The sequence below is a fragment of the Kryptolebias marmoratus genome, linkage group LG6, assembly GCF_001649575.2.
Source record: "Kryptolebias marmoratus isolate JLee-2015 linkage group LG6, ASM164957v2, whole genome shotgun sequence".
In the NCBI taxonomy this organism is placed as follows: Eukaryota; Metazoa; Chordata; class Actinopteri; order Cyprinodontiformes; family Rivulidae; genus Kryptolebias; species Kryptolebias marmoratus.
Genome location: NC_051435.1, coordinates 9,244,286 through 9,268,526, shown reverse-complemented (window position 1 = coordinate 9,268,526; position 24,241 = coordinate 9,244,286). Strand labels below are relative to the sequence as shown.

General features: G+C 37.8%; 2 protein-coding genes across 2 annotated transcripts in view; one reads left to right on the top strand and one right to left on the bottom strand.

Annotated features, from left to right (window-relative positions):
* Window positions 1–8,139, top strand: part of tmem198a (transmembrane protein 198a) — a 30,051-nt gene extending 21,912 nt beyond the window's left edge. The window contains exons 5-7 of the mRNA XM_017423922.3: window positions 343–466; window positions 4,535–4,842; window positions 5,456–8,139. Of these exons, the coding sequence (XP_017279411.1) occupies window positions 343–466; window positions 4,535–4,842; window positions 5,456–5,605 (582 nt within the window). The 3' untranslated portion in view covers window positions 5,606–8,139. The remainder of the gene's footprint in view (window positions 1–342; window positions 467–4,534; window positions 4,843–5,455) is intronic.
* A 1,252-nt stretch (window positions 8,140–9,391) lies between these two features.
* Window positions 9,392–15,320, bottom strand: LOC108240425 (desmin; the record flags this gene model as incomplete). The annotated part of the gene is given in 10 exon segments (XM_017423888.3): window positions 9,392–10,149; window positions 10,745–10,830; window positions 11,522–11,568; window positions 11,700–11,809; window positions 11,971–12,081; window positions 12,169–12,294; window positions 12,385–12,546; window positions 13,268–13,363; window positions 13,558–13,618; window positions 15,082–15,320. Coding segments are annotated over 10 exon segments (1,080 nt in total), but the record flags the coding sequence as incomplete, so codon positions are not given.
* Window positions 15,321–24,241: the final 8,921 nt, after the last annotated feature.

Genomic DNA, 24,241 nt, shown 5'->3' with positions numbered 1-24,241 from the left:
TTCAACACCAATAATTTTAGACACATTAGCTTAAATTAAAAGATTTGTTTATATACTTGAGAAAAATTCACATAGTCTATTTTTTACTTGATAGATTTAAGATGAATACTTTTAATTTTATCACTGAGGGCTGTTTGTGTTTACTGGTTAAAATAATACATTTCAAGTAAAGACTTGGGGGGGAAAAAAGCTGGGATGAACTGAGGAAGGCTATCATCTTTACTGTCAAATATACTCCTTAAGCTCAGAAAAATACTGAAAACAGTTCGCTGATTGAATCCTGTAACTTCACTATATTTTACACAATAAAACTTAAGAAAAATGTGTCCACATATATTGCAGGTGGCACCAAAGAAGCCAGTGTGCTGGTTTACATGGGTCATCTTGGGGGTCTGGCCCGTCCTAACGCTCCTTGGAGTGCTGATCCAATGGAAAGTTACCGCAGAGGGATTTTCTCACACAGAGGGTGAGTGCTTGCAGCTTAGATAGTAATAAAAAGATCAATTTTGCCTTAGTGTCTAAAACAGGAAGCCTAGAGTGTATACTTGCCTTCCCAAAGCATAATGGGTTATAATCATTATGTGCAAGTGTAGTTACAATTCCATTAGCTCACCTACTTACCCAAGGGCAGGTCAATAAACAAAATAACATTTCAGACTTTATTTCATAATAGGCCTATGAGATATGGGATTTTAGCTTTTGTGGCACAAATTAATTTCAGCAGACTTATAAAAAATTACAGTACTTAAAAGATTACAAACTACTGACTTGTTCCCTGTTATCATAATAAAACATGTTCTATTCCCATTAAATTTGATCTGAAATCCTTGACCTGATCCTCAACAAGTGAAAAAAGGACTAATTAGGTTTTGTTTTCTGGCTTTTTTCCTCAAATACACTGAAGCAAGTCAACAAGACTCTTCCTACATTTTCAGGAGAGGATTTATTTTCTTTTGCATTTAAAATGCAAAAGAAAGAAAAAAAGACAGTAGTAATTTTGATATAACTGCTGATGTGTGTTTGAGGATATTTTATTTTATTTTTTTTAATCCTTATCATTAGGTTTTTGTAATGCACAGGTCACAGAATTACCCATTAAATACTGCTGATGGAGTCATGTGAGTTGTGAGCTTATTTATCCTTGTTTTTTATTATACACACAAAATGATTTTTGTCTGGCAATAGTTTATAACATTTTTAGTCTCTTTAATGAAGAAAGTTGATTGTTGTGATAAACATTCAGTAGCTATTTCAATGTCTGGATTCTGGGAATGTGCCCTTGGAAGAAAATTTAAATTGAAAACAAATTAAAGCTAATTTTTATTTTTAGTATTAAGTATAGAGTTGACTAAACATAACCAGAAATGTTTTTGGATCGTTCTAAATGAATATATTTTTGTTAAAAGTGATAGTAACAAAAGTTAATATTCGAAAAACTTCTAAAGCCTGGGAGTGTAAATACTGCTTGCTTTTTTTTCCCCAAAATGTTTGGAAATTACAACATTTGTGTTGCATTTTATGATAAGAACACCTTATGATATAACCCATAAAATGAGAACAGTAATGTACATTTCAGGAGAGAAGAATGTTTTATCAAATCTTTAACATTCCTGCCTCAAGAGAAAAAATGCACACATTCAACATTCATCTTTTTAAGTGTTCAGGTTTTCTCCTCATAATAGGCTGTTACTTAGAAACATATTTTATTCACACTGAAAGAGCAGCAAAGCTGAAAAAAAATTACTTTTGAGAAACATGAAGATGAGGGAATTCAATTTTTTTTCTTTAAAAATGATGTTCACTCAGTAAAGTTCGCACCAAGAATAAAATCCCTGAAGGGGGGAAAAGAAGATAAGTAGGAACGCTGCCAAACAGCATGTTTTACCACAGCCAGCAGATAATAATAGATTCACTGAAACAGAGATACAATAAAGGCATAAACTGTGCTTCATATAGTCATATGTGCAGGAGTACTTTTAAAGCAATAATAAACATATTGTCATTTCAGATACACAAATTTTAACCAGCTTCAGTTCACACTGTGATGCTTGAAACACTTGAAAATAAAAGGAAAATAAATTATTGTTGAGGCTGGTGTTTTAAATTTCTTTTAGAAGAACTGTCACTAAAATGCTGCATAATTTGAAAAACACCCAAAAAAAAGACAAGAGAATACAGAATTATTTCAAGTAATAATTTGAAATTTTTGCAGCTAATTTTTATTTATTCATTTAAAATCCTTTAAAATTGTTTTTAATGCTTAGGGGTTTTTTATGATAGTGCCCAGGGATCTTTTTCACTAAGTGAAAGCTTTTAATATACCGTGTAACATCATTAAAATTAAGTTTAAGGCTAGTCTTTAATTAGTGTCAAAAATAAACTTATAACCAGATGAAGCTTTTGCAACAGTGTGGAACTCGATGGCGTCTCGGCTCTGAAACTTGTTCCAGTACTGATTTCACTACAAGCTGGTAAAATAAATCCTGACTTTTGCATAGCAATCTTTTTGATTTAGAAATTGAAACCATTAAAGGAGCAGAAGACTGTGCGAGTAGATGTATATCTGCTCTTAGTGGGAGGAAGGGTCTGAACACACCAGTATTAGTGTTTTCACCAGAATCTGTTATTGACAGAAACAGCTTTAATCGGTTCTGAAAGCAACCACAACACAGATGGCGAGCTCGCACACACAATTGGACACACACGCAAAAAATAGTACATAGATGCAGCACACAAACACAATGTACACAACCACCACATTCAATCAAACGTGGAGAAAGACATCTTTATACTGGGCCATAGTCTTTTGCTCACTAACCTTTTCATTTTTGTACACATACACACACTAGAATTGATCTCTGCTGGCGCACACAGTAACAAAGTTTCATAGAAGAAGTCACACATGAGCTCAAATAATGGGATTTAACAGCGGGCTGCCATGGCTACCATACAGAAGACATGGGCAAAGAGTTAGAGAAAGCTCTTAGTGCTATTTTGGGGGTAGAAAGTAATTCCGCGAACTGGAAAGAAATCCTAGAAGGAAACAGATAAAAAAGAAAATGAAATAATGATACTAAAAGAGACTTGAACAACGCATCAGGGTTACACGTATTTACTTCTTGTCTTGCGTTTAAAACATGATCAACAAATGAAATGCGAAGAAACATTAACGTTACTGTTTCCTGCAGCTGATTCAAATGAGGCAGACATTAGACTACATCATTTAAATAACAGAATAAATGAATACATTAGTCAGCTGCTGAAAGTGCCCTTACAGGGTGACAAACAGTTCTAACCAATAAAATAAAATAAAATAGAGGGGTAATTCTGAGGGTGGATGGAGTAATGAGGGAACAGGTGTACTGGGGGATGGGCATGGGGAGGGTAATAAACTGGGGCACAATGGATAAGCAGGGGCACCCGAGTGGAGCAAAGAGGTAAATCATCTGTCACTTGGTTGAACAGCATGCCGGATATTGACTTGTACAAATCAATGAATTAGCTCAAACACTGACTTGTGTTTGCTTCTTTTTTCCTTAACAATGATAGGCCTTACAGATATATTGTACTTCTGTGATCATGTGGGTCGATTCTGAACTCTCGTTTATTTAAAATAAGTTGGTACTATCCCAGTGTCCTCACCCGAGGGGATAAAGCTTATGTGAGCCCTCATATATACAGCTATTACAGAGTACACACACACACACACACACATACAGAGGCATGCGAAACGAGGGCCCTGAAGTGGGGTGAGCGAAGGAAAAGAAAAGGAGGGAGTGTTATTAAACAGTTTCCCTGGCAGATGGTGCCTCATGTCCACGCGCACAAAGAAATAATAATAGACCTCACAACACATCCACACCCACCCACACAAACACAGTCAAGGCGACTGTGACCTATGCAGCATTACTGATATGTGAGGACATTTTTACATCACAAATTAGAAATGAACATCCCTTCAGTTGCAGACCGTATTAATATAAAACCAGTGACTCAAAGCAGCTTTGAACAGCCAACAAATTATCATGTGGTTAATCAATGGACAGTGAGACAAGATGGGGTTTGGACATCCTTTGCTGGGGAGGGTGTTAGAATAACAAGAACACACTCACCCACTCACAATATGTCAGGAGACTGAGCAACTCTGTACAAGTACACGCAGGGAGGATTTTCTTTTTAATTTTCCAATTGACTGAATAGAAAAATGAGAAGAAAGAAAAAAACGGTAACTGCATTTCTTCATTTTCATTTTTATAAATTGCTCTTACTGTCAAACGTTTTTGGAGAAAAGGTCTACTGTTCAAAAACTAATTGAAATGCCCCCCACCCCCCCAAAATAAAATCACCAAAATTATTATTATTTGTTTCTTGTCAGTCATTTTGAATGTGCGGCTCAATCACTTACATTTGTTTCTAGATTAAAGTGGTCTCATTTGCCTTTTTGTTATGCTGTCCCACCTTCCTGATTATCCATTGTTCTCCTTCTTTCCTTCCTTCCAAACATTGTTCTCGTTCTGCTCTTTTTACCCCCAAGTGGTTCTGAGTCGACAGCAGAGGAGGGTCCAGCTCATGAGGATCCGACAAAGAGAAGAGAGGCTGAAAAAGGAGAAGGAGAACAAGAAGAAGAAAAAACGACAGAACCAGAAGACTGCCCTCAAGCAGAAGGCCCACACCCATCACCACCATCATCCGCAGTACCACCACCCGATAGTGTCCCACCCCCATCACCAAACCCAGAGCTCCCAACCACCTAAAGTCCCTCCTCCTCCTTCTCAGACAGAACCTGGCTACCACCGGAAACCCAACCCGAAAAGGCGGTTTGATGGAGATGTGCTGTCTCCCGTAAGTTGACGTAACTGTTTCAGTCTGAAGATGAAAGAAAATTAAACTGTGCCATAAAATAAATTATTCTCAACTGATAAGCAGTTATAAAAGTTTTGCCCCAGTGCAAGCTATTTGTAATTAAATACCGTCTTCGAGTGTATGTTGTTTTATTAAATGTATATCACTGGTTTTAGTGAAGTAATACTTCGTTTTTTTATTATTACACTTTCTGTAGTAATATGTTATATGAAATAATGAAGATCTTTGACTCTATTACACTGAATAAAGCAAAGTTTATGTCCTTTACAAGCTAGGTTATTTTTCACGTTTTTAAAGTGAATAATTTACCTCAGTGGGACAAAAAACAACAATCAAAAACATTTAGGAAGCCACATTTTCCCTATTGTTGCACAACGTCTTAGAAATTAGAGCTAGTTTTCTTGTTACAATTGTTTTTTTAACTTCTAAAGGCTTTTTTGTTTTCCACTGACCCATCGTTTTAGTCAGCAATTTGTAGTGGTTTGCACCGCAGAACAAAGTATTCAGACGAGGCTAGTTCAATCCATACTGAAGAACTTTGATTATTGTTAACAGTTCCCTGTGAGTTATTTTATTTTGTGTGTGTTTGCAGAGTTACATCCGGAGTTTCAGAGACAGACAGTCGGAAAGACGGTCGTACTCCCACAGTCGAATGAGCCGCTCTCGAATGGCTCAACTGGACTACGACTGTGGCTCTCAAGTGCCTCTCACAGCTCCCAGTGGACCTGCAGTTCACATCTGAGCCTGTGATTTGCACAAATCAAAACACATACACAATCAAAGTCTACTTCAAAAACTCTTAGTCTCCACAAGGGATGTCTAACTTGACCTTGCCGTGCCAACCTAATCAACTGCCTGGTAACGCAACAAGAGCTTACTGTGTTCTGAAGGTGGTATGACTTACAGTGTTTCTCTCCTCACAAAACAGATGAAAGTGGCATTTATTTGGTTTGTTTTGCACCCATTTTGCTTTTCTAAAAAGACTGGAAAAAACAGACATCTTTGCATTGATGAAATCAAGTAATATGGGACATTGTGTATGCTGTTTGGCTCCCAAGTTATTTTACTTCTGCCCAGAACTTTGAGAAAATGGACCTTTTTTAAATGTGATCAAGTAAACTGTTTCAGTCATTTCAATGTTTTGACAAAAGGCAAAAAAAAAACTAATTTGAAACTTTTCTGATGAAGTGGCATGGCTTTCAAAGAATCAAGGTAATGCATTTAATCTTTGTCTTCACCACTATCTTTATTTTGAAGGATATGGAAGGATGAAACACGTTGCTTCAATGATTCTGAGAAAAATGCTTTCAGCTAAATGTCAGAAAAACAAGAAAAGATAAACACAGACACTGGAGCTCCTTTATTAAATTGAAAAATCTCAGTTTGAATTAAAGTATTTATGAAAGTGGCATTACATCTTTAATGAAAACCTTCAGACATGGTAGCACAAGGTTTGTGTGACCTCAGAAGTGGACCAGTTTAAGGTGTGGATCAAATTTTAATGGTTCAAACTGAACACTTTTCAGTCCTCTCATATTTTACTGTCATTTCCTGCACTGTTGCCATTTTTCCGAGGGGAACTTGTTTACATCTCGTCACTGCCGTTGTATCCTTGTAGTCATCATTTTTTCATCTATAAACTTAATGAGGATACATTATTTCTCCCCTTCTTTTCCCTGAGTTTAAAATATTTATAAGCAAAACTTTGTGTTTCCATGCGTCTCTAAGTGCTATCAGTTCCCTTTTCTGTCTGTTATCCCAAAACAATGTACTTCTGGGGTTTGTCAAAGACAAAAAGCTGCTGATTGTTGTCATCCAATAATCTGACTGTTGGTATGCGTGAGTGGACACATGAGCCCTAAGGCTGATGGATTGTACAAATTATTAGCAAAGGTGATTTATTTTACATTTAAATTTAAATATAAAAACAAGCATGCTGTTTTCTTCTTCATCTTCTTTTGCCAGTGTTCTGGTATGCCTGAAAAGATTACCTTCTTTAGTTTGAATGACATGTTATGTGATGAAGACGAGCTGTAAAAGGAAGATTATCTCCTTTGAAAAGAAAAAAGGGGAGAAGATGAAAGCATTTGCAAATGGCACCCTCTAATGTTTACTGTTGGACCTGTCTTCTGGACTGCCTGCACGTGCTTTTGTGTGCACATGAATTTACATGTTGCTGTCTTTGAAATTGAAATGTGCTTCTTGCATCAATATTTTTGTACCACCATCCAAACAGGAATCTGAACAGGAGGTGTTTTCTACACAAAAGGGCTGTTGTTTGAGCATTACCAAATCTGAGATGTTTTTTTTTAATCTGTATAAATACTAACACTACTAAAAAAAAACAATTCCCACTGAGAAAACCATAAAAGTAGGAAGTTAAAAATGAAAAACACCATTAATACTATATATAGAATTCCAGGCCTGAACAACTTTGCTCTTTTGACTTTTGAGGTTTAACCTGAAAAAAAAAACTTACCTTTAATGCTTCTGTGCCACTAATCATTATGGCTACTTGGACTTATCAGCATTTGCAGCTTTTTGTTTCAGCAGGATCAATTATTTACGTCAAACTCCATTATTGCATGAGAATACTTGTAAAAGTGTCTATTGTGTTGTGTCATTGTTGCCAGATTTCCAAATTGTTTGTCCAAGGGTGCATAAAAACCCTTTCTCATTTATTCTCTTTGCTTCTCCTCTACCTGTTTACACTGTCCTAGTGAAGGCCTTGAAAAGGACATGCATTGAGTTATGCCGCTTTGTTGTATTACTCTGATAATCTTTCTCTGTAATAGTTGTACAAGTTATTTCAGTTATTTCATTTCTGCTTATACCTCAGTCCTGTTTTGGATCCTTTTTGTGTTTTTAATGTAGTGAAGTTGTAACGTCTTTACTTTAAAAGAAATGTAAAAGCTTAACATCAGCTCTTTCCTCTCTTGCTTGTAACTCAGAGGGAAAACTAAAAAAAAATTCTTACACTGATCTTGTTTTCATTTTCATACAGTACACTTTGCAGTTTTCACTGAATAGTGTGCAGTATGTTGTGGGATTAGTTTTGTAGATATTGACCTGTAAATAATCTTTTAATGTGCAAATATTTGGCTCCATTTTCATGTTTATGCCTCATATTGTATTTCATTTATGCAGCTGATTATTTTCTAATGGAGTAGACCTGTCATGCTGTGATACTACTGTATGTATTTAATTTTGCTGGGTGTGAATACACCACGTTTAAGGATGTTTAAACATGCAATGATGAAAATCAGCAGAAAAACCTCACCTTGGCTCTGAATTGTCTTTCTCTTACACCAGCTTGGTATGACTTCTAAACGTATCTGATACTCAAATAACCCGACAGCTGCAGTATATCAGCATATACAATTTTAAATTATATTTATTAGCATTGTTGCCTGCAGGATACCAAAATAACAGAAATAACAGGTTTATTCTAATTATGATTAATCTGTAGTTTTGATGTCATCTTTCTACTTATCTCAATTAACAGCATGGAATTAAAGCAAAAAAAATCATTACAAAATATCAAAATAAACTAAAATTTTAAAATTTTCATGTAATAAATATCAAAAGCAATTAGTTAGTGTCTTGTTTTCCTATTTATAACTTCCTTGTTTGCAGAGAAAGAATGATGCATGAACAAACATGGCATCCGATTTACACGATGAGTTCTCGTGTGACCACAAATTTGAAGTTACATTTGCGCTCTAAAACTTCATAAAATGTCTGGCTACGTCGCCACAGGGCATTTAAACCCACGAGCAAAGTTTTCCTCTTAGTTTGCCAAGTACAAATCTAATCAAACTATCAGAGGTTTTCATGTAAAAAGCTTCCAGGATTGCAGACAGGGAGCTCAGTGGAAGAAGAGATCACAGAAGTGAGCTGACTTCATTTGAAGGAAGTAGAACAGATGAATGTGCTGCCCTTTGCTGTTGACCTACTGCATAATGACTGGGAAACTGTTGCCTTTTGACAGAAGTTGCAAAGAAACTGGTGAGAACAGAAAGTTCTGAGCAACGCGGCTCCGCTAATTACTAGAATAGCCAGTGCACTCTTTCCTTTTCGTGCTCCTTTATTATATTCTGTGTAATTTTCTCTCTCTAAATCTTCTTCTGGCATCTTTCTGCCCAGATAACCTTTTCATTATATTTGTCCCTACCATTTCTCTTGTTTTGTCCCTGCACCACCCTCTCTGTCTTCCTCTCTCTGCTGAATGCTCATTTATTGTCTCGGCTTCTTTTATGTCCTCTCCTCTTCATGCTCACTCTTCTTTTTTTTTCCTCAACTCTGCTGACATTTTCACTCCAGTGGCTTCAAAAACAAATGGCACAGACTGCGAGTCTTGTTGCTCTTTTAATCTGCTTTCTGCTGGAACAGAAGCCTGATCAGACAGCTCATTAGCAAACCATTGTTCACTTTTCTCCACAGCAAGATCAGTCTGGGTACTGATTGTTTCAACTTCTCCTCCCTGAATAAAAGAGAAATAAATGTTGGCAGAAGAGTTTTGCGCTTGAACAAGAAAGGTAGTTTATTTAGGTTTTACCAGAAATTACATGGACAAAATTCAAACATTAAAGATTTGAAGTTCCAAATTCTACAAAATCAAGTAAAAAGGTGATTTCAAGTGAAAGACTGGTAACAAATGTTTTTTATTAAGTTTTTTTTTTTCTTTTTTTTGGAAGTGAAACAGCACACCAGTGTTGCCCTCAAACATACAGTGAAACAACCAGCACCTGCTATACAGCTCAAACTTCAAACATGACACTTTTTTTTCTGGTATTCTTTTTTTTTATCCAACTTTACACTTTCTTTGAATCAGCAGCACTAATAGCCCATCCTGATCAATATCCTCTTCAGTCATATATGTGTACGTTGACAGATTTAGGGAGATACACACTGAAGTTTGACTTTTGACCATCATCATAATAAAGCTTTACAGCAGTGTAAGCCTTGTTTAATGTGAATATAGGTAAAAGTATTACATAGTCTGATGCTTTTTGGGAAACAGAAAGTGACATGAGTATAGACTGAACTCTTGGAATGACCTCCATTTAAATCCAGGCTTTGCGCCTGCATCAATCCCGTCACTGTATTCACATGTATAACTTAGTTTTCATCCTGTTTTCTGTCACTAGAAATTGGCTCAGCTTATATATTCTCATGATAGTGATAGGAAATTTTTTAAACGTTTGTTCTGAATAGTATTATTGCTTATTTCATGTTGCTTCTTTACATGATGTCCTGCTGGTGCTGTGTGGACTCACTGACAACCTGAAAAAAGGAGAGACAGTGGATTAATATAAATGAAAACTTAATTTTAAAAATCCATATCAATTGTTCTCTAAATGTGACCAAATAATCCTAATTTCTGCAGGTTCGAATCGAAGTAAAGTGCTGTGCAGCGAAGTGAAGCTGTCCGAGGAATCCAATATTGCAGAGTGTTGCTCTTTGATTAAAGTGTTTAAGCAAATATTCTTCCAACTACAAGAAATCAAGTATAACTTAAATACTACATTAGTTATTAGGAGATAATTTTGTGGTGCCATTTTAATATTATTATAATGTGACATTAAATATAGAAACAAGTGTTTTTTCTAATGTTAGTTTGCTTGTAAAGTGAGTAGATAACAAGAAGGCAGGTGGGACAATAGAACCAAACTTACACACTGAGCACTAGCACCCTGGCTCATGGCAAACTTCATCTAGAATACAATACATGAAAAGGATTTTGTCGCAAAAGCATTTTGATATCTTATGGGTTCTTTTACACGACGGCTTGGGCGCTTTTGCATGTAAAAACCTGCAAACAAGTAAAGGTTTTGTATGGTTTTAAAGTTTGTGTGTCTGTATGTGTGTGAGCTCAAACCTCTCCGTCGCGAGTCTCGATGGTCTTGATGAGAACCGTTTTCTTGGAGTGAACCTCTGATGAGCGCTGGGACTCAGGACTGGTCTCTGTAAGAATGCATTTACCTAATAAGCTCATATATTAAGGTTTTCTTCAGTTACAGTGGGTTAATTCAGTTTGAAGACACTGATATTAGTTCACTATTGATCTGAGGAGGCTAATTGGACTATAATTGACAATCACCAAACAGCCTCCCGAGGTGCTCGTTGTTTTCACGGAAAGGGAGCAGGGTTACAAAAACTAAAAGATACTATCATGAAACTTGCTCAGCTGATAAGTTAATAAGGCAAAAATAAGACTTTCTGTACTTTATGACTCAAAGATATCAAATGGAAAAACAAAACTTGTGAAATAAACAGTGATGTATTTAAGAGATTTTCTTCTCACTATTGAAAATAAAGAGCTGTTATGGATGTTTTTGCTTCCATAGAAAGCTGGGAATTATTGCACATTTGAATAGCTGACAGTAAATGAGGAGGCTAAGATGTGTGATTATTAATGTTTCCTTCTGTGAAACCTGTGGCCACAAAGGTTTTTGACTCATCAAACATCCCCACACAGTGGGCAAAATGTGCCACTGCAGATGCCCTTTGTGCAATTCCCTCAAAATAGCATCTACCATATACAGTCACATGCTATAATTAGTCTTTTTGATCCCTCCGATTGACTCTTCTGGAACGTGAAACAAATTGCTCAGGTATTTATGTGCAAAATAAGAAAGTGTACTATTCCTGGTACCTCTGAATCCAATGGAAGAATAGCCAGACTGGACAGGCAAAGTGATCCTGCAGGAAGAAAACGTAACATGAAAAAGTTTCACATATATACTACAATAAATGGCCAAAAGAAAAAAAGGCCATATAGCATTAAAAAATGTCTTCAGCCATGTTTAAAGATAAGCAATACAAGCACAAACCTGCTCTCCTCTCCCTCCAGCAGCTTGCGGTAGGTGGCAATTTCAATATCAAGGGCCATCTTCACATTCAGGAGGTCCTGGTACTCCCTCAGGTGGCGAGCCATATCATCCTTTAGATCAAATTCATTGCTTCAAATAAAGTTTTCTCCAAACACATACTATGGTGACCAGAAATACTGTTTATGTAATATTAGTTGATAAGATTGTTTGTATTTCGAGAAATAAAAACAAAAAACAGAGTCTGTTTCCTGCCGTCTTTTTTGCTTGTTACCTTCATCTTAGCAATTTCTTCCTCTAATCGTGCAACAGCATCCTGATGACCAGCAGCATCACGGCCCATGCGTTCCTCCATTTCTCTCATCTGGCGCATCAGAGACTCATTCTGAAAGCAGAGATGAGGGTAAAAGGCTGCTGCCACGTCTGAAAACAGAGCAAAAGTATCAGTGGGGAGTGTACACAAAATACTGACAGTGCCCTTCAGAGAGTCGATCTCGCAGGTGTAAGACTGGATCTGGTGCCTGTACTCCATGGTCTCCTGCTTGGCCTGGCGCAGAGCATCACTGTTCTTGTTCACAGCTTGGTTCAGATCGGACACCTGGGAAGCAGCAGGGGAGGGGGGTTTAATACTGCAACAGGTGAATAAAACAGAGGCCTGAGCTCACATGTATGTCCGCTCCGACTTTACCTTGGACTTGTACCACTCTTCAGCCTCTGAGATGTTCTTTGCAGCGATGGCTTCATACTGCATGCGGATGTCCCTCAGAGCAGCGGTCAGGTCGGGCTTGGACATGTCCATCTGGATCTGGATCTGAGTTTCCTGCATCTGGTTCTGCAGTTCTCTGATCTCCTGCGTGGCGTCCGGAGAAGGAAGAGATTCATTTCAAACAAGAAGGAATTTGTCAAAATAAATGAAGGTAAAATTAGAAAGAACAAATGGATCTGTGGGCGTTTAACAAGCTAAAAGGAAATGCCAAAGTTGTCATTTTAGACACAAGTTTAACATTTTTAAAGCTTTGGTTGCACTCAGCTGTCGACTGGTCCAATCAAAGTTTAAAATAGCTTTGCATCTGTTCGAACTCATGTACACACTCACACACACTTTTCCTGTGCTGCACAACAGCTGCCATACTTTTTCAACCAATCAGCAGTTCAGCATTTCTGAAAGGTCAAAGTTGAGACAAAGTAGACAAGATGGCAAGATGGGACCTCAGTTGTGCTGACATGTGTCTCAGATTATTGATATTGGTGTCCATGAGTGAATGTGCAATGATTTTTCTGTGCACATATTGATTTTTCTCTGTGAGAACCCATTTAACTTTCTGCACAGACATGAAAAGTGGATGTCAAAACATAAAAGGGCATAAAAACTGTGATTTCAAATCAACTGGTGTTTGACTGTGAAGCATTTTATCTCATTAAGAGCTGCGTGTTTGAAGAGACTGATTTAATATCACAAAACTGCTTGTTAGTTTGCCAAATAATTCAGCAAACGCTAAGTTAGAAACTCATAAAAATGCAATTTTATGTTTCATGCAAGAGTATTGCTGTATTTTAACAGATATGCAGACCTCTTCATGGATCTTCTTGAGGAAGGCAATTTCCTCCTGCAAGCTCTCAATACGTCTCTCCAGGTCCAGCCTGGCCAGAGTAGCACTGTCAACATCCTGGAGACAACAACAAACCCCACAAAATATGTTGTCAATAAAAAGTAAAACAGAAAGAAGTGCAAGGATAACAAGTTGGATTTAGTGCAAACAAAGAAGAAATGGAATGAAATGGAGCGTTTATTTTACTTCAAGCTTTAAGGAGGAACTGATATGTTAAAAAAAAGTGAATTTTATGAAATTTTAATACATACGGCTCTGAAAGCAGACAAGTTGTTCTCAGCTTCTTCCTTCTGGTGAATCTCGTCCTGAAGTCTGTAAAAAGGACAGAAGTAAGAAAAGATTATAGTGAACAGTTCCAGACTTCCTTTTCATTTAAGAATAGAACTGAATAGACACAAACTGAATTCTATTTAAAGTCCACTTAACTACACACACACACCTCCACAACTGCTCTATCAGCCTTATAGCTATGGTGCAGCTGCTGTCACACTGTCAGAGGGGTAATAGCATGTTGAGAACAGAGGCTTGCCCTTGGCTGTTGCTGTTTCCAAACTTAGCATTTTTTAACTAGCGGAAAATATATTCCGCTAACCTGCAAACAGACACATTTGCAGGCAACACAGGTGTTAAATGCATATGGCTGGTCACCTTTGAAGGATTAAAACATGGCAGTTGATGAATCTGTTCGATAGAAATGCCTGTGTGTGTGTGTCTTCATGCACTGCGGCTGCGAGCAGACAGGAGGTTTGCATGTGGATTTTGATCTCAGCGGGTGCAGCAAGTGCTCTGGCACGGTTCGCTCACAGCTTCAGGCAGCTGCTCAAAGAGAGCTGATAAACAGAGCGAAGAGTTATAGTTTGTCTGCGTGCTGAGTGCGTGTGTGTGTGTGTGAAGTGGAAGCTGATAGTGTGGTGCAGTGGGTTTTTAATACACACTTTAATGTGAGTGATAGTGCACACAGGGGCATTATGGAATTATCCCGGATTTACAGAACTGACCTTGTAGATACGAATATAAACCGCCCGTCTTTTTCTCTCTGCAGTGGACATCTTACTGGGGTTTTGACTGTTTTTAATCCTACTCCCTCAGTAAACTCGCTACAGGAAAAAAGTGTTTTTTTCCATCTGTTCTTTTCCATCTGTCTTTTCCTTTTACTGTCTGACTGCTCCCTGGCTGAAACTTTATCTGTTTGTCTGTCTGAAGAGTCTGCAAACCTCTCTCTCTCTCACTCTCCCTCTTTACGTTTTCCTTTTTGTCTCTTGTGAACAAATTAGCAAACCCAGTTGTAAGAAGCTGGTGGACTGTAACACTCAGTCATGTACATCTGTTCTCATTCCTCATGAGTTACTGGAGGTTCATATTTTTCCTAAAACAAACAACAACAAAAACACACAAGGGAAAAGGAAGCTGGTTCTACTTTTCTGCTTCCTAAACCATCTTACAAAATGTCATAATGTTGTTTATTGTTGACCAGTTTCTCTGGGTTGTGACCCTTCAAGAGGTCATAGGAGAAAGTTTGAAGATTACATGATTGGAGACAAGATTTTAACTAGGAGTCTGACAAACTTTGAAGAATATTATAAAGAAATATCCACTTATATATAAATCAAGTAAAGACGATCACTATTTTTTAAGGCCTTTTCAAACTATTCAAACAAAACACTTTTTTTAAAAGCTGTTCTTTAAAGAGTCCCAACTAGGGCTCCAAATGTCTACACTCCTATAGCTTCTGTACTTTTTTGTTTCTACTTTCAGTTGTTGTTGTTTTATCTCACCTGCTCCTCAGTTTCTGCAGGTCATCAGCCAGGTTGTCTCTCTCCACCTCCACTCTGGCGCGCTGGTTGGTGAGGGCCTCGATCTGCCTCCTCAGTTCCCTCATCTCCTCCTCATACATCTCCCCCACGCGGCCGGGCCCCTCGCGGCCTCTCAGCTTCTCCAGCTCCACGGTCAGGGCCGCATTCTGCTGCTCCAGGAAGCGCACCTTCTCGATGTAGCTGGCGAAGCGGTCGTTGAGGTGCTGGAGCTCGGCCTTCTCATTGGTCCTTGTGTTGAGGAAGTCTTGGTTCATGGCATCTGCGAGGTTGAAGTCGAGCTTCTCTCCGGCGTAGGTGCGCAGTGCCGTAGAGGAGCCGAACCCTGCTCCCGCAGCACCAGAGGACACTCTGGAGCTGGAATAAGAGGGGAAACCAGCGCTTTTGACCTCATAGACTCTAGTAGACATATGGCTGGAAGAGGAGCCGCGGCCTCCTCCCATTGAGGAGTAGAGATTTGACATTGGTGATGAAGTCACGCCTGAGCCGAAGGTACGGCGGTATGAGGAGGCTGACTGGGCTGAGGAGGAGTAGGACTTGCTCATGGCTGGTTGACCACTCGGTTGGCTTGTGGGTTTGAAGGAGCTGCTGTCGGCGCTGAGACCCAACTGTCTCACTGGGCAACTGGAGGAAAATCTTAGTGAAGAGACACCAGGCTCTCAGAGCAACTATTTGTAGACCATCCACACCCACTCCTGCCCCCAACCCCGCCTGTGTGTCACCCATCTGGCTCCATTCACCCTCTCCTCCTACCACCCCACCCCTCCACACAGCAGTCACTTCCAGTTATTGATCTTTTTGACAGCATTTTCAATCAAACTAGGAGATTTCCACATCTATTAGGATTTTTTAATGGCTCACATTTATCTGCTCATCATAAAACTGTCATCGATCCTTTTGGGTAAAATGTGGGTGCTAATATGCTGTTTCAGGCCAGCATTATAAACAGGTTATTGTCTTAATAAATCTCATATTTGGATAACTTTTACATGTTTTTTTGTGGTTGTTGTGCTGTATTTTTTTTAAATCCCCCAAATAAGAACTCATTAGTTGTTGTTTTTATTGACTTGAGAATTTATATTTGCTTTAAATTTCACAAATACCACTTGTGTAATTAGGTTTTAAAAAATCAGTGCTTTGACTCTTTGTGGCTTTAGGTAATGTTACCTGGACAGCAAGTTTACAACCAGTTGTTTTCAGGCTTTTGACACAAAGTGTAAAATGTCTCTTCGCCCTCTTTAGACAGTTATCTTAGCTTCAGACACATCCCTCTCCCACTTGTTTGTTGCGGCCCTGAATTCAGCTGTTCAGGGCTGAGAGGCTCGGGTTTCAGCTGCTGGTAAAGATCGGAATTTTTGTGTCTCCAACTGTCTTCATGATTGCATGAGTGAGCAAAAGACTGAGTCAGTCAATGAGTGTATCTATGGGAAGGTGTCACAAACTCAGCATAGACCTCTTAATCAAATGCCACATTTCTTTTGATCATTTAATAAAATATACCCCATCAAGGGAATGCCTCTAATATTTTTCTTACATCTTAAAACAATATGAATGCTAAAATATACAAAATGTATATAAAGTGTGCATCTTTAATTAAAAAAAACTAGAGCCTTACATATAAACATAGGTTGACACTAAAGACAAGTTGTTGAGATAAGCAACAGATATTTTTACAAGAGTTATTTTTACTTTTAGGTAAATTAGGGGACACTGAGACTGCAAAATGGACAAAAATGTTTCACATTTTACAACTGACTAAACTGTTTAAAGGTTCAGCCGAATGTATTGAAGAGTTTACTGCATTTTTCTTTGTTGAACATCAAAAATAAAATGTTAAATCTAATAAACACTAAATCTCAAAGTTTCTAAATGTATTCCGTCCTGTTGTTTTTAAATTAAACACAGAAAGTTGCACAATAACAAATGTTCTGTTTTCAGAGCTCTATGTAAAATATCTCCTAATAAAAATTGTAAAGCTTTGACAATTTCATAAACATTTTCATAAACACTTTTTGATTTAGTTTAGTAAAAAGTCTCAAAAAGTTAATTTTCTGTTGGAGAGTGTTAGGATTTGGGTATTTTGAGTTATTTTTTGAGTTTCTTTTGTATTAGGTTTATTATTTCATGTTTCTGGAATTCTGTTTTATTTCTTGTTATCCATGTGTTTAATATTGCACGGTCTTGTGCAGTTTTGCTCCCTGTGCCCTCTGAGTCCCCTGTCATTATTCACCTGTCCTCAGCCAGTCCTTGTCAGCCTGCCACACCCATCAGCACCTGTCGCTTGTTTGTAATCAGTCACCTGTGTCCACTTATGAATCACCCTCTGTCCATAACCTGTTCCTCAGCCTCCATTCCTCACTGGTTCATTGTTACAAACATGCACTGTCTGGAGTTCCTCATGACTTCCTCCTTGTGTTCCCGCTGTCGGTATGTTTGTGTTATTTAGTTTCTGCTGTCACGTCAGCATTTTGTTTTTGTTATTTCAGATAATTCAGATTACTTTTGAGCTCCTCTGTGTCTGCCTGCATTTAGGGTCCAAATCCTCCACCACCTCTCCCAATCTGACAGGAGAGTAAAGAAGTAGAACAGAGTTTCATGAGCTTCAGTTGTGTTTGTTTGCTTGTTTTCACTCATTTTGTATTTACAGAACAAACAAAGAAAACTATGCAGCATAGTGTTGCTGCAAAAGGCCAAGTGGTGCAAGATTTCCTTTTGAAAAAGTACATGAACATGTCTGTGTGTCCCACATAGAAATTACCCTACTAATAAAAAAAATGTTCAAATTTTTTCAGTCTAATATCTATTAATGTAAAATCATCACTTCATCAAATAGAATCAGTCAAAACACACATCTGCTTTAGAGATGATAACTTGTACTTTAACTTAAGTCTAAGAAAAGCATTGCTGAAAGAAAAATCCATTTAAAACACTTATTGTCGAATCATAGGAACATTTCTGGACTGATTAAATACATTACTCAAGAAAGTATACAAGAAGCTCAAGAGTTATTTTAAAGTCATGTTTGCCCGATGTTACATCAGAAGCACCACAGTTTGATTGATGAAGCTGCTGCTCAGAAGGTCACACACACACACACACTACACACGCATGCATTCGAGAGCCATAAAGATTCCTAATGAAAGTCACACACTCAAAAAAGTGTGTGTGACCTTCTTGAGAAAGTTATGTGCGTGTGAGTGTGGTCAAACGCGTTGCTTTTTCAGATACTGGATGTAAGTTAGAAGTTTGCGTGACTCTGGTTGTGTTAAAATGCTGTAATCAAAGCGGTGTTAAAGTATTTATGTATATAAATAAATTCTAACATACACAACTTCATCTGCCACTTTACAGGTCTGCATAGCAAAGACTCACAAAGCTGTTATCACAGCCACGCAGAGAATGACTAATTATATTTCAGCAAATGTCACTGAGAACTGGGTTTCCTGAATAAAATGAGAATAATGTTTTGATATTGCTTAATAGCTGGATAGATGTTCATGAATCTTGGCTCATGTTTGGCTTTTGGGCAGCAACAATCAACTAAACTTGTCAGGAATCAATAGATAAAGGCTGAAATCAAGCGAGGATGAATAAAGTCTTCAGGAAGTCGGTGTGTGCAAGTGTGAGGTCCTTGGCAGCATATTAATACAAACATGTAAGCTGATAATCTATAAAACACTCAGTTAGCAGCAGCTGAAACTTGTAAGGCTACTCTCTCCTGCCAAGAGTCACTTCTACAGCCCTGTGTTTTAGTATTGAACGTAATGACAACTCTTAATGAAACTAGCATTTTTCAAATGAATGCATTTTGCCCGGCCACTGTCTTCAAAGCTAAAGTTTTAAACATAGATCTTGTGTGATCTGTTAGTGCTTAAAGCATGTGATGTGGATGACTCTCAGCTCTCAGCAAAGTTTGGCTCATTATCTGTAAATTCAACTGTATTATTGTCATGTTTGTATTTACTAAGATTAATGAGCTTATGTTAATCAGTTGTAGACGTACACTCTGTGTACTCTCTGTCCAGTGCTTCATGAAATATTTTGCTGTGAGACAAACAGAAACACACACTTACATGATAGCTCTCCTCTCATGGCAGTGAGTCATAAAAAGTGAAACTGAGAACTGAAATCACTTCTCCTGATGAAAATGATCACGTGAAAAGCTGAGTAACTATTCTGTTTTCAATCTGCAGACTTAAAAGAATTCAAACTGGCTTTAAAAAAGGGCTGTGGCGTCACTGACCCTGTGTGTGTATGAATGGGTTTAAACGTTGGACGGGTTATTGTGTGTGGTCATGCACATATTTGTGCATTACAAAGCGGCCTGCTTGTCAGCTGCTTGTGGTGTCAGCCCTATTTTTAGATTTCCCGTTTGAACTCAGCTGTTTGGCCTCTGTCCCAAAAAGACACCAGACTGAAGATAGAGCCCCACACCCCCCCAAAAAAATCTGTCAACTGTTTTACTCATCAAAAAATAAGTGCATGTGCTCATAGACTGATATTAAATTTAAAATAAGATTTGAGGTAATTCAAAAGACAATGTGAAGTAACTTTTTTGGTCAAGAGTAAAACAATTTACAAACCCATCATTCATAAAGTTTTATTCTCAAAAACTTTTATGAGCCCAATAACTACTCAGCATTTATTACATCTTAAAGAACAACTCTGTCTTCAGCAGCACTTTTAAAATGGCCTCCTACAAACAAGTATTTTGTCACAAATTCAAAGAAATATGTATATACTGCACAGAATAAACTCCATTCACTGTTCTGTTCTAGTTTTGTTTCACATGACTAAATGCTGATTGCCTTTTAGTTAACTATTCTAATAGTTAACGATGTCAAACTCTGTTAAACATGTTGATTGCATTGGTTCATATAGACAAATATTATAATGCCAAAGACATCATTTATTTGCTATGTTTGTTCTTTTCTTGTAATGTTCTATATTTTAAAAATATAAAGGCTGTAAGCTGCTGTAATGTCAAAAAAAAAAAAAAAAAAATCTTGATCGTTTTTTTTGTGACTGAGAAAGAAATATGTAGTTTTAGCAAAAGTTCAAACTTTCGAGCACATTATGTTAAACTTCAGAAAAAGATCATTTGATCATGTTGTGTTTCAAAGATATCTCCTGTTTGAAGTTTACCACCAGAGCGTCATCATCTCCAAGGAAATGACTCAAAAATATTGAATACATTTTCTAGAAATTTGTTTCAGCATTGATGGTCTGAAAAGGTTGAATTGACATCTTTAAAACAGATTTTAATGAACTAATTTCAATTCCAGTGAAATATTTGAAAACCAAATGACATTTACATTATCCTAAATTACACATTGCTAACCAGTTAATATTAGCTTAGCCACGTGTAAAATCTTAAATGTTTAAAAAACTAATTTACACTGGCATGTTGACGTGTGAGTATGTTAGTTTATTGATATCTGCAAACGTGCATCTGTCTTTTCCATCTTTCAGAGACCTTAACTTCATTTGTATCTTTAAAAAAACAAAAACATTTGATGACAAATCTAGAGATTTGGGCTGAAAACCCTTAACACATTCTTTTAAAGTTCATATTGTCAGGTTTAAGATGAATTCTCCTTTTTAGTTTACCATTTGACTCCACTAAAACACCATTGTGTGTGTGTGCGTGTGTGTGTAGGAGGGATGGGAGTCACCACCAGAGATGATAATTAGTCTGATACATGAATGATGCTACTTAACTATGTTAACTGCTGATATGAGAGTAACAAGCATCCTGGTGGTTTCCCGTTGATTACTACGCCATCAGCTCAGGACTGAAAGTGAACCAGCCATGAGTTGCCTAACAACCCCAGACTCAAAAGCAATACACCCTCAACTATAGCCCAGAAAAGACACTCTTGAATTAGCACTTAAGTCCCAGAGTGACTGGGAAAGCATTTATCACGTAGTGGCAGAATGTCAACAGCGCATATTTATCCTAAAGCCATATGACAATTCTATGATTGGAACAGGATCCAATATAGTAAATCTTAATTTAAAAATAATCTCAAATCTCAGCTGTGGATAAGTTAAGATATGACAAAAATTGGCTCTTTATCCATCACACAAAGGGAGGGAGTGTGACTGAAACCCGATCCATGAGGTAGCCCATGACAACAACCCCCTAACATAAAGTCAGACTCAGAAAGAACTATCTTCAGCAACAGGAAAGGAGTCCTGACAGCACATGATATGACTCTCCATGCCGCCGCCACATCCCTGAGTCCACTCCTCCCCCTCAGCCCTAATCGAGTCAGTCTGGGTTTACTTGAGGAGACAAAAGTTAATGTGGCAGCTCCTCAGACGAACTGTGGCAAGTTCTCTGGCTGCAGAATCCTGGTGTTGTCAGAAGTCAAGCAGTGTGAATGACAAGATGATAAATTGCTTCAGTCCTTCTTTCCTCAACATGGAAAGCTTTAGATATTTTGTTAGACTTATTTTTTGAATTCTTACTACTTAAAGGTGACTAAACAGTAGATTCTCCTGCTGCCGTTATGCTGAGTGAGTTTGTACAGTGAGGGTGACAGATGGCAGGAAAAAAGTATTTAAGGACTTAAATTACATCTATAGGTGAGGTGGGGTTAACAAATGCAAAATGCATGTTGCCTAGCAACAGACCCAACATGCATATACACATGCCAGAGAGTTGAGCTGCTGCAAAAGAGTGACCCCAGGACTAAAAGGAGAAAAGAGGAGAGGAGACAGTATGTGCCCTTCCATAGTTGTGATTGCATGCAAGCATGTAACACAAAAACCAGAACAACCTTTTGGACATGTTTTATGATTAGGAAAACCTGTCGCAGATTTATTTCAGCTCTATTTTAGGAGCGATATAGGATTTCAAACGTCTGAAGTGTCACAATGTGCCCAAAATAGAAATCAGCAGCCTCGTTTTGTTTCAGAAGTCATGGTACAATAGATCGATCGCCTGCTTTCTTGTTGCATCAGGGCCTGAGACGGCCCGGACATCTGTCAGTGCAATTTAAACAAGTTATTTAACACAAACAAGATCTTAGATTACAGGTACGAGTACAAGCCTAACACTAATTCTGTCACCAGATCAGATTTTGTGGTTGACGGTTTGTACAACTGCTGATTTCAAAGTCTGATGAAAATATACTGATCAAACTGCTGTAAAACTTCTACAAACACACATGGAGAGCAATGTGAGGTCCTTTATGGTCCTAACTAGTTTTTTTATCTTTTATTATTTGTAATAACAGTTGGTGTGATGGCCTTTTGCATTCAGACTGTGGCCCCTGCTCAAACCATTTATGTTATGACTCATGAGCTGAAAAAAGAAGGCAGACCAGCTACAGTGTATAGCTGACGTAAATAATGCTTTTATTTTAAAAAAAAAAGTCTTTCATGTTAAATGTTACAGGGCAGACATGATCATATGGTATTTTAGTGGGGAAATAAGGCAAAGTACCATAAGATGTTTGTATCTGTGTGGATGGATCTGACAAACAATAGATTATTATCTTTAATAAATGTACGTTTTTAAAGCAAAATGGTGATTTGTAACATGTCACTTCATTGATGAGATTTAGAACTTGTGTACATTGTCACAATCTCAAGCATTTTGACTAAAATACATTTTTTAATTACTCCATATGATCTATGTAAAAGCATCCCAGTTGTGTTTTTAATCCTGTCCTGGATAATCTTTGACACAGTTCCTGCTGGTTGTCATGGCCACCTGATAGGCGTCAGAACGAGGGTGTGTTAGTGCGCATCAGGACGTAGCATGATGTGTATTTACAAAATCTGTACCATGAGTTTCAAGCCTATGTGTGCCTGCACTTCGCTGTAGCCTCTTCAGTCTAAAGCCATGGTTCCCAAACTGTGGTACAAGCATTCAGGATCCCTCTAGTGGTACTCAACAGAATTTTTGGCATCAACTATTTTCAAGTTAAATAACAAGTTAATTAACCATCACAAGCTAAAATGTGATGCAAGGCTAAAAACTAGAGAGAGCCAAAAAGATGAATGGTTCAAGAAAACTATGATCTTGGCTCCAAATGTAAACTGCTCAAATTAAAAGTGCAGTGGAGAACATTTTGAGAACCCCTGCGGAACCTGGAGTGGATGGATGTGATAGTGGCTTCTTAAGCAGTGCCAGTGAAGTCTCTACGGGGCAACAGTAAAGAAATTTGATTCAGCTTATCTCAAACTTGTATTCAGTTGTTGTGTGGCAAACAAAGAACCAAGACTAAAGTGTACTAATCTCAGCATCCAAGGAATGGAACCATCTTATTCTAAACTGCACAGATGGCAACACCGCTAACTCAGTGTTAGAGTTATGGGTTTTGGCCAGTTTGTTTGTTTATGCCGCATGTGAACGTAAGCTTTTAAACTAGCAATACTGTTTTGAAATGTGTCATAATGGTCCTTGGAGAGCTTAGTGTTTTCAGGTAATATTAAATTTTGGGAACCTCTAATCTAAGGCATACTGAGACAAACATTGTTGTTGTTTTTTAGGCACAAGAGGGCGCAAGAGGACAGCCACACGGTAGGCACCACTTCCTCTACCTTTGTGAAGCTTTTTTTCTTTTTTTTTTTTTACCTTTGTGAAGCTTTGTGTCTAATTATGGCCCCTGTGATGTCGAGCCGCGTTCCCCCAAAAAGCGCGCGTTCATGTTCAACGCTCGTAACCGCCGCGCTGTGCTCGTGCTGCGAGGGAACTACGGAGACCGTGAAAGGTCAAACAACTTGTTTAGGCGAAGTTGACCCACTGTTCTGCTAGCGTGATAGATAGACAGACAGACAGACTCTGCTATGGACAATATAGACAATGTGTGGACAGAAACAATTAATAATTAAAATAAATAATGACTTATCTATTAACAGAATTTTTTAGAGGGGCAAATATTTCTCATTAAAAAAACAACAAACATTATTTTAGGAATAAAATGTGCTAATAATATCATAATACAGAGGAATAAACACAGTTAAGGACTTGTTGGTAAATTATTTTTGTCCTATAGTTTTAGAGGGGGAACCAATTATTTCAGACGGCTGAAATATTTGGTTCCCCCCTGGTAACTTTTGCAAAAAAAGAACAAATGTCTCCAAATTCACAGAACTTGTTGTCCATGAT